This window comes from Miscanthus floridulus, chromosome 19 (assembly GCF_019320115.1).
Source record: "Miscanthus floridulus cultivar M001 chromosome 19, ASM1932011v1, whole genome shotgun sequence".
NCBI lineage: Eukaryota > Viridiplantae > Streptophyta > Magnoliopsida > Poales > Poaceae > Miscanthus > Miscanthus floridulus.
The window spans coordinates 47,416,309-47,427,808 of record NC_089598.1 but is presented as its reverse complement, the minus strand read 5'-3'; the positions used below and the strand labels follow the sequence as shown (position 1 = coordinate 47,427,808).

The window sequence follows — 11,500 nt, the reverse complement described above, 5'->3', positions numbered from 1 at the left end:
GGCATGTAGTATTATATATTTTTATTTCCTCGGCCAAATTGTTGATAACACCTTATCAACATAGATAACATATTTCTTATATGGAACATATGTATTTTTCCATCTAGTCCTCTAAGTAGCAATCTAGCTCATATCTGAAGCTCATAGATGTTGGTTTAGTATTTGCAACACGAGCACTGAGGGAAGACAAGAACTCTGAATTAGATATCGTCGCTGCTTTACTGGTACTGCTACCTACACCATCCTCCTCGGAATGATACTTAAGCATCAAATCACTCAAGCTCTCCTTCACTTTGGCAACCTCGTATTCACAATCTTCTCGGGTGGTACCAAGTAACACATCAAAGCAATGCTGCAGCAAGAAATGTTTGAATTGAGGATCAAGCAAAGTAGCAATACCCATCAACCCTTGAATATCAGTCCAATATTTCTTAAACTTAGCTTCCATGTCAACTAACACTTCTATCAATGGATTGCCACAAGTTGACCACTCCTTAATGAAACTTTTAATCTCACAAATCTTATAAAAGAACATATTTGTTGTCACTTAGTCCGTTCTAGAAAACAATTCAGATATGTCTTTGAACAACTTAAGCCTTTCTACAACATCAATAGCAAATTTCCATTCTTCCTTGCTAGGGCAGCAATTATATTGCCTATCCACACAATTTGCTCTCATGAAAAAAAAGCCTTGTATGGTAAAGCAGTACTAAGCATTATGTAAGTTGACTTCCATCTTGTCCTGCAATCAAGGTCTATCTTCTTCTCAGCGGTGGCATTCACGTACTTATCTATCTCATCAAACTCCTCTATTTTTTTGGTGTTTCTCTCATAAGTTTTTTTAGTTCTTATGTATAAACTGGTTGTAAACTTATAAGCCGCTTCTTTTTCTCTCCTCTCTTTTCTTTTCCACTTCAACATACAACTCTTTACTACACTTGCTCTGAAGCAGCTATCACGAATTTTTGACACCTATTAATGCACATGTATCCGATGACAGAGATTTATAGTTTTGTTTCCCACTACCACTCCTGAATTTTATATATGCATGTAAAAATTTACTGTAGGTGCCAATGATTGCTTGATGGTTCACCCCCAAGAAATCGGAAAAAGAGGAACGATGAATTAAAGAGAGTGGGAGCGCATTGTTGGGGGCTCCGGCCCGTGGAGACAAGGCCCACGAGGCTATACGGTTGAGGCAGAGCCGCAGAGGGTTGTTTCTTCGCCTTCTTCCCAGTTCCCTCCTCACACCGTTGCGGCGCGGCACCACCCCCGAACCCGACCGCCGCCCCCAACCATGTTGTCCCGATTGCCGGCGACGGTGAGCCTTCTTCGCCGGTCGCTCCGGGAACCTCGCGGCTTCAACTCCTCCGCCTCCTCTGTGCTGGCTTCATCTAAGGAAATGGCTGACGGGAAGCTCGTGGCGTCGGTGCTGTTCGAGCGCCTCCCCGTCGTCATCCCCAAGATCCACCCTGTTGTCTACGCCTTCCAAGAATTCTCGTACGGCAGATCCGTTCATCCAGTTCGCTCTCTCCTTATATGATCTTGCTTCGTTTATGCTTATTTGGTTTTGCGTGGCTTTGGTTCGTTTCTCTGTTTAATTAGATTTCGGTGGAGGCAGCAGTATAGACGGCAATACCCCGAGGAGGTCCTTGTCAAGGCCGACGCAAGGTGATACCCCTCCCCCTCCCTTGTGTCATAGACTTATTTTTCCTAATTCACCGCCCCCACCACCCCATTCCTGGTTATTCCGATTTTGCTGTGAAGGTATGATAACTAATTCAGTTTTAAAATGGGATGTGATGAGTGCATTTTTGTTGTGCATAAGGACCATAGTCTTAAAATAACCCTTCCAAAATTGCGAGAAGAGAGAAAAAGAGTATGCTTTTGTGGTGCATTAGTACAGGGTCTTGATTGGTATTTAGAAAAAAAGACATAGGCGGTGATAACTACTCCCTTCCGTTCCAAATAGTAAGTCGTTTTGGCTTGTTTTAGATACATAGCTTTTACTAAATATCTAGACATAATGTATATGTAAGTACAAGCTATCCACCTAGAAAAGCCATAACAACTTACAATTTAGAACGGAGGGAGTATTACATATACTATGCAACTAACTTACTAAGTGTTTTGGCAATTGTCAATAAAATGCAAATGTATTTTCAAATTCTAGCATCAAGAATGGAGGGAGTGGGAGTGGAAATGGGAGTGTGTGATGCTCTGTGTACGAGCCCTATGTTTATGTTTGAATTAGCTTATTATGCATTTAGACCATATGCTATGTTTGGATTTGAATTTGGAAATTGTGGATTTAAAATGAACGGCCGATTAGACCGGCTATGTTGTATGGAGTAGAATGTTGGCCTACAAAGATTCGACATGTTCAACAACTGAGTGTTGCAGAAATGCGTATGTTGCGATGGATTTGCGGTCACACAAGAATAGACCGAGTTCGGAACGATGATATACGTGATCGCCTAGAGGTAGCACCAATTGAAGAAAAACTTGTCCAACATCGGTTGAGGTGGTTTGACCATGTCCAAAGGGACTCCAGAGGCACCAGTGCATTGTGGAGTCCTAAGCCAAGCTAATAATATGAGGAGAGTTAGAGGAAGACCGAAATTGACATTGGGGGAGGCAATAAAAAGAGATTTGAAAGCTTGGGATATACCTAGAGATCTATGTTTGAATATGAGTACTTGGAAAGTAGCTATTGAAGTGCCTAACCGTGACTTGGGGTTCTTGGTGGGTTTCAACTCTAGCCTACCCCAACTTGCTTGGGACTGAAAGGCTATATTGTTGTTGTTGTTGTAGAAACATAATAATTTCTCCTATAATCCTGAAACTGATATTGGGGCAGCCTTAACACCACGACCGGTAGTGGTAGACGAACAATTCTACTAATACTAAAATAGGACCAAAACGTAAAAAGGTACCCATGTTGGGTCACACTTAGGGAAATTACAAATAGACTCATGATAGATGATAGACATCATGAGCTCTATACTTAAATGTAGAACATACTAGATTGGAACTTGATTAAAAAGATGAAGTGATAAATAAACTTAGACATGTCTTCATTACATTACATGAATCGGGTCACTACATGCTTTACTATAAGCTATGACTCCTCTCGGGCTCTGATATATGGAAGTTTTACTACGGCCTTCTCAGTTTTATCCCTTTGAGTTACCCTTTTTTATCTGGGTGTGAAAAATATCCTAACTCTTTTCTTTCTGTAGGGGTAAGGGTGATTATCATATTGATTATGTGCCTGCTCCAAGAATTACGGAGGCTGACAAAACAAATGACCGGAAGTAAGTTTTGCACCTCCATGTCTTATTAGTTTCTATATGGTTCTTCTGAGCAAAGACTGGCATGTCTTAAGGTTATTGTTTGTATCCATACACTCAGGTGTCCTGCATGTCTCTAATTACTATGATAACTAGTTGAACTGCAGATGTGATTGTGCAATGAAATTACATGTCTCTAATTAAAATATAGCTTCCATTTGTTAGGCAACCATAACACCCAAAACATCATTAAATACGCGTTGCAATTTGGTCATGAAATAATCTAGGTCGCTCTTATTCTTTCGATTTGTGGAGGGAGTTTCTACCCCTGAAAGCTATGGATTTCTCCCATTCTCTAGCAATTCATTGGTGCTTCCCTGTTCTGCTTCTTACAGTGGTACACAACTACACACATTATAATTGATTTTGATTTACAATCTTCAAATATGTGTATTGCTTTAGTTGTATAATTGATTTTGATTTACAATCTTCAAATATGTGTATTGCTTTAGTTGTACTTGGCTAGTTGCCTATCATGACCTATGCTACAGCAACTTTTATAGCTCCATATGGTTCACAGTACAAGCTGTCGAAGTCTTAAGCTACTTTTGTTTTGAGGGCAAGTAATACAGATCTCAACAGGCTATTCACGATCGTTACAATGTGTCTGCTCTTGTTAGAAGCTAAAATGGAGAGCATCATTGGATGGGTTCATAGCTAAAACATTCATTGATGTTATTCTCTGTGTCTGCTCAAAGATGACTGCAATAGGCATTAAGTTGAATATATTTTATGAATTAGTTCCATGTCATTTCTTAGCTCTTAAGTACTGCGCTGTCCAAGCCCCTACTAAACCATTGTTTTATGTAGGTCTTTACAACGAGCTCTTGATAATAAACTTTATCTCCTGCTGTATGGAAACGCTTACGGGGCTCCTGATGGAAAACCTGTATGGCATTTTCCGGAAAAAGTATACGAAAATGAAGAAACTATGCGACTGGTATGCAGTTCTGCAATTTTACGAATGAAAAACTGTCAATTAATTCATGATGTAGTCTGCTTTCAGTTTCTTTTGCCTACATCACATCCTTAAATGCACAACTGATTTGAAGAAGTTATCTGTGGTTTCTTATATACTGGCTTCTGTTTCAGTGTGCCGTGGCTGCATTAAAATCTGTTCTTGGGGGACTTGACCATACATACTTTGTTGGCAATGCTCCAATGGCTCATATGGCAGTTGAACAAACGGATTCAAGTGTTTCACCATTCAAGGTGCCTAATTCATTTGACCAATTGATGAAAGCTCTTTGCAATACATTGTAGTTCCTTGCGTGTTGTAAGGAAATTAGTTCACTAATATCCTTGCCATGTTTCCTCATCGCTTGTCAACACTGGCTTTTGCGTTTCTGCTTAGGCTTTGTATGCTAGGAAGATCTGTTCGTTGGCAATTCTCTGTATCATTAATCCTGTTATGCTTTTCGCAGCGTTTCTTTTTCAAGTCACAAGTGGTTGGCACAACGAAATACCATATTGGAAAATGCAAGGACTTCGCGTGGGTGACTAAAGACGAGCTGCTGGAGTATTTTCCTGAGAACAAGGATTTCTTCAACAAGATGATCATCCACATTAGATAGCTCTGTAATCAGGCCATGGGCTATTACCATTTTGTTTCTTGACTGGTGTACAAGTTTAGCGCCACTATTTTATCGTCACGAGCAGCATTGGCAGGAAACCACCAGTGCGGGCAGTTGATGACACATGGCCATTTTGCCTTTCTTTCCTTGGGCTGATCATGTATCAATGTTTGGCACTATGACATTGCTGTAGCATGTAGTCCTCTCCTAGCTGCTGTATGTTCACATGACGTATTATCAGTTTGTTGTCCATGGGGAAAAAATAATTAGCATGGTGACATTTGATTCCCCTGCTTTGTTATCCTTCATCCTGGTCAATGTTTGTGGAATCTGTAGCTCTGGACCCGGCACTCGGGGAATTCTGGCAACGCTCCTGATAGCATTTCATTCAGGTTATTCTGCATCCTGAATAAAAAATCAAGTATGTTCTTCTGATTTGTTAGAAGGTCATGATTTCCTCCCTCTAATCTATTGTGATGCCATGCACATCTCTAGGGAGTGGGCCCACACCGTCGTGTATACGCCGTGGCCCGTGGCTCATGCAGACCAACACGTGGCGAGTCCCAAAGCACACCGCCTCTGATTCTCACATGCCGATGAACACCTTCGTCTTGCAGGCGTCCAAGTCCCTTTTCTCTTCTGTTCTTCCCGCTGCTGCTAGCCTGTTACAGAGGCTTCCGGCTTCGCTGCCAGGGCAGGGCAGGGCACAACAAGAAGACTACACATACGAGCAGCAGAGTTTTGAGCTCGTGATACTGACCTGCGAGGCGAGGCGATTGGTTAGGACCTAGGCCTCGCTCTGATCCATGCAGGTCCCTGCGGGTTTCCTCGGCAAGCTCTGGAGCTTCGTGTCCTTCGTGCCCTTCTTCATCCTCCTCCTGCTCCTGGGATCCATCAAAGGTAACAGCAGCAGCACAGATTGGCCACGGCTTTTATTTATGAATTGTCTCTGTGTGGATGATTTCATTTGTAGTATTGTGCTCAGTGTTAACGATTGTCCATGTCATGTGTGGTTCAGGCAGATGCAAATGATTCACTCTTCTTTTCTGCAGCTGTCCTAGTCGGTCCGGTTACGGCTTCCATCGTATTCTTTGGGAGCTCTGCGGTTATTATTGGTCTCTGGCCTGCGCATTTCATCTGGACATACTACTGTGTTCTTAAGTACGGTAACTTCCTCTACATTGGCAAGTTTTGTGTGATTTCCTTGCCTCTCATCTGTATCCTGATTAATTAAATGAATGTGATATCAATGATGTGATCATTTCTGTTAGTTCTGGTTTTGCAGAACCGAAAGGATCGGGTTGGAGTTGAAGATTCTTATTGGAACACTGTTACCATTACCGCTGCTTCTCTTGCCCGGGCTTGCTATTGTTGGGAGTCTTCTGGGTGGTATAGGCTATGGAGTTTTTGTACCTCTTATGGTGACCTTTGAGGCTGTTGGCGAGGGTGTCACTGACAAGCTCACTCATTGTTTTATGGTATGGTTGTGCCTTTTAGGTTCAGATTCTTTCCTTTGATCGGGTAAGAGTCGTGTAATAATTCTATTGACATCATCTCATTGCTGTAGGATGGAACTGTAAGCACAATAGCTGGAGCTTGCACGGTTGTCCGTGATGTCACCGATTTCTGCTTCCACTCGTACTTCTCTTTCATGGATGATCTTATTGAGAAAATGGGGGACGATGAAGCCCCTCTTGACATCAAGTATGTTTTGAACTTACATTTTCCCTCTCCCAGTAATCAAGACCAGCTATTGAGCATATTACATCTTTTTTCAGAACCAATGCTAATCATGCATATATCTTCAACCGATATTGAACTTCAAAACATACACCCTAATAAGCATACTTATACTTCCTCAGATCATAAATATAAGTCCGTTTAGGTTTGTCCTAAGTCAATCTATTTCTTTTCGAAAGGACGGGAAGAACTTTATTGTAGTTTTATTATAAGAAGAGAATTGACCCAGTTTATAAGGAGCCTAAAACCTTAAAAGAAACAAACACCTACCCTGCTCAGGAGGGAGCAGAACACCACTGACCAATGGAGTAACACTCCCCGCCAACTACTACTCAACAACTTGCTCAGGAATGACTACTAAAACATGACTAAAAAAAAACTAAAGCAGCAAAACTTTTGAGAAGAGATGACCCCACAACAGCTCTAGAGCAACAACGTGTATCATTAATAGCCCAACATACTGAAAACGACCCCGGGGAAAAAAAAACAGAAACCTTCATCCTGGTCAATGTTTCCGACCAAAGATATTTCAGGAGGGACCATGTAATGGCATGGGATATTGGGGCCTTGTGCAAACTGATGTGTACCTCTCCAGGCCACTGCATGTCATCACATAGCAGCAACCAGGGTTCTTCTGAGTTCTGACCAGATCACTAGGGTCTATTGGCCTTACACTATGACAGATCCTTATAGTCAGTTCCACAGCCTTGGATGCTCTTCCGCATTCCATGTTCAACCAAAATCATTAATGCTTCCATCTTCATCTTGGAAAAGGGCTGTTTGAAATGCTGTGCAAAATGATTGAACAGATCAGAACCCATATTCTTGGAGAAAGGTGACAATTCACCTAATCTCTTCTGTTAGAGAATTGTTGTGCCCACTGGATAGTATCTTTGCCTTAAGTTCTTGGCTTTTATCAGCTAGCTGACTACTCTTTCGTTGATTACTTTGTGTTCCCTGTGGGTGATGCAGCTAGTAATGGTACTGATAGTGTAGTTGTGATGCTAACGAGGAATTGATCTTATCCTTGTATATCTCAAAAAAATCACTCGTTGTAGCAGTACAGCTGGATTTAGTGCCGTCAGATTGCATCACCGATACAGTTGCTGCATTGGTGGTGATTTTGTCAATCTGCATTTCCACTTCAGCTGCCAGTGAAAAAGTGGCGGAGCGTGGGGACTAAATAAGCGGGGGCCAAATTGTTCAATAAGATCATAGTTGAAATGCATCATATTGCGCCATATGTCAATTATCAAGTCTATCAAATTATTAAGCGTAGCAAAATACGTTTTCTCTTTACTTTCCATTTGTTGAACCTGTTTTCACATTGAATGCACCATGAGGCTCCGCCAGTGCAGTGAAGGGCTGTAAACCAGATTGTGTAGTTGTTTGTTCAATGCTTAGTTCATGGTCCTCCACTGAAGCAGGCTTAGGGTTCACAAATCCAGCCGGGTGCTGGTGCATTGGTGTGGACATTAACTCCTGTGACAAGTTGGTTCCTTCGCTACCATGGTGTACAGAACATCATCCATTAGTCTCCAAGGACGGTGTAGGCCAAACCCTTTTTCGTCTTAACTAAAAGTATATTGTATTAAATGAAACAATTATATACATTATAAAGTTTTTTCATTAAGAATCTAGTAATCTCAATATTTTGTTGCCAATCTACATAAATTTTGGACATTTATGACCGGAGGTAAGATCAAATCATGTGTGCAGTTTTGTTACTAACATTATACGGTGCTTTGATGTAGGTTGTCTTACCTACCACGAAGCATGCTCGTTGCCTTCATCGCTGTTCCAGTGGATGTGCTGATGATAAGTGCAGTGGCTTTGTGGAAAAGCCCCTGCATGTTGTTGAAAGGATGGCAAAGGTTATGTGAGGATCTAGTTGGAAGGGAAGGGCCATTTTTAGAAACTGTATGTGTGCCTTTTGCTGGTTTGGCCATTATACTATGGCCACTTGCTGTGATTGGGGGGTTACTAGCTTCATTTTTCAGCAGCTTCTTTTTCGGTTTTCAGTGCAGGACTGATTGCTTATCAGGTCTGTCTAGTATTTCCTCTGATGAAACAAGAATACACATGAAGTAAGCTGTACTCATATGCTTTTACAATTATGCACAGGAGGCTTCTTTCCAAATGGGACTTGCATACATGATTTCAGCAGTAGCAATTTTTGATGAATACACCAATGATTTGCTTTACCTAAGAGAAGGATCATGCCTTCCAAGGTATGTTTCGATGTATATTTCATATTTCCATTACATTTAGCAGTTACCTTCTACAATTTGTTTATCACTTGCATGCCATTTCTTCCATGTGCATAGATTATTTCTTCAATTTGTCAGTAAGCCACTTTTGACAGCAGGCCCAAATACCTGAAAGCAGATATCAGGAAGTGTGAAACTGGCAAGGAAGGGCACAAGCTTACGACTGAACCTGAAGAGAGGCAACAAAATGGCCATCATAAGCATAGAAGGGTGTTGTATCCATCAAAGAAATTCATGCAAACAGTCCAGCGACTAAGACCGATTCAAGTATGCAAATCTCTCTTAATCATGCCTCTCTCTTAATCATGCCTGATCTATATCTCTGTTCTAGCAACTAAGATTTAATAGCCTCTCTTTTTTTTCACTTATAAACTCCATAGATATGGGATTGGTTCTTCCGTTCCTGTGAGCTCAATGGAAGGATATTACTGAGTGAGGGCCTGATAACTGCCGAAGATATGGAGGAATATATCACCAAAGGAAAATGCAAGAAGTTAGGCGTTAAATTACCTACCTGGTGTCTCTTTCAGTGTCTGTTACGATCTGCAAATTCTGATTCGGACGGTTTGCTCATATGTATGATTCTGTACCCAACATGTGAACGAATGTCCACTTCAAAACCTAACAATATGATTCAGTGTGCACTGTCCCTGTTTCATCTTTTTGTTTCACCAACATAGCTCGTATGTTCATGTAGCTGATAATGTCGAAGTGACAAACTTCAACTGGCCTAAAGACAGAGTATTTGACTGGTTGCTCGGGCCACTTCTGGTCATCAAGGATCAAATGAGGAAACTGGAGATCACTGGAGACGAGGAGATGTGCTTGAGGAAGCTGATCATGACAAACAAGAACGAGAAGCCATCTGACTGGGATGCTTCCGGTTTCCCGTCAGACGACAATATAAAGAGAGGTCAGCTGCAAGCGATAATCAGAAGGTACAATCGTACAAGCGCACCCTTATTTCCACATGCTATACTTTCAACAATAAATAAACCTGAAGCAACTCCAAGTAACAAACCCATCTATTCATAATAGGTTGCAAGGGATTGTGGCCAACATGTCCCGAGTACCGAGTTTCAGGAGGCGCTTCATCAACCTGGTGAAGGCAATGTATCTAGAGGCGATCGAAGCAGGAGCTATCGACGGATCGCGTGACATCAAACGCAAAGTTAAGGCAGATGTTGGTACTGAAAGATTCGGTGACAGAGGTGCGGAGGATATTGCCGGTTCATCAACTCAACCTCAATCGAACATTGACATGGTGTGATAGTGTACTAGTGTAGTGTGCACAAGATATTTTGAACACTCCTCAGCCTCACTCCCGTGAGCCTTGATTTAGGATCGCTGTATCTCTCTAGTATATACGGTTTATTGTGGAAAGAAACTTGTTAATGGCATGTTTAAGGGATCAAGGATTCAAGGCACGACCTCTGTGGGATGTGGTTGATGTAGTTTATTTGTATTATTGTCTCCAATAGCAGTTCTCCTGTTCACTCTTGCCGGAGTCATTTCCGCACCTCATTTATCATTTATAAAACTTATTAACTCTCAAGTATAAGGGCCTTTAGAAAAAAACTCCCAAGCAAACGATGATGGTTTAAAAAAAAAGTCTGACGCTTGTCTTTGTTTCACGCTGGTGGCTTTGTACTTTAGGCCCTATTTATTTCAGCTTCTTGGGTTCCAAAAGCCAAAAAAAACTCCCACGAGCCAAAAGCCAAAACAGAAGCACAAAGTTCCTTATCTTCATCGTGTGTTTGATGGCGTTTGATCCAATGGATTATATTTGGAGCACTTGGATCAATGGGCCCACCTTCAACCACTATATATATGTGTGTGGTACTCCCTCACTCTAAAGACACCAAGGACAGATTCTATACCTATGTGAAGCCCTACTCTAGTGATAGCATAGAAAATAGAGAGAGTGAGGACACTGTGAAGGATTGACGGGCTTGTCGGCATCTTCTTCAGTTGTACCTTGATGAATGTGGGCTTATTTATAAATAAGCATACATGATTGTTTATGGTAATTAATCCCTAGATCTGTTAAGTAATTAATTGAGTTGTTAACTGGTTCAACTCTTATCGAGTGCTTTAGTCAATTTTGTTGGGATCTGGATCAGAGTAGTAAATATATTATAGACACGTGGTGTATAGGCTATAATCTTACATGTGTCTACGGCTTGTTTTGTGGTAATTAGAAGGTGGTGACAACCGTGTTTGATCTCTATATTCCACCACGTTAGATCAAGTTCTTAAATTGTTGGTCCTTCCCTTGTAGGAGCCTTAGTGCCCTTCTCACTCCTTTCCACTGCTAATTTTCATATAGTGATCCGAAGTAAAAAACCTTTGTATCTACCTTACCTTTCTGGTTATCATAACCATAGAAATCCTCTACCCAATCTATACCCTTGTTTCATCCTAGGACAAACCTACACCTTTGTTAGACCACTTTACATTCTCCATGGAATTTGATACTCTTAAATATTCCTAGGCGAAAGCTACATTGATAGTTCTGCGTTTGCGGTTTTATCTGTTTGTCAATGTTGATATCAACAGACGA

The 11,500-nt window shown here is 41.3% G+C and overlaps 1 protein-coding gene and 1 pseudogene across 1 annotated transcript; both read left to right on the top strand.

Annotated features, from left to right (window-relative positions):
• The first annotated feature begins 1,177 nt into the window (after positions 1-1,177).
• On the top strand, positions 1,178-5,229 carry LOC136528826 (large ribosomal subunit protein mL46-like). The gene is made up of 6 exons (XM_066521815.1): positions 1,178-1,500; positions 1,606-1,671; positions 3,243-3,317; positions 4,164-4,293; positions 4,446-4,565; positions 4,778-5,229. The coding sequence occupies exons 1-6, from the start codon at positions 1,298-1,300 to the stop codon at positions 4,925-4,927; spliced, it is 744 nt and encodes a 247-aa protein (XP_066377912.1). The 5' UTR covers positions 1,178-1,297; the 3' UTR covers positions 4,928-5,229.
• Positions 5,190-10,387, top strand: LOC136528824 (uncharacterized membrane protein At3g27390-like; annotated as a pseudogene).
• Positions 10,388-11,500: the final 1,113 nt, after the last annotated feature.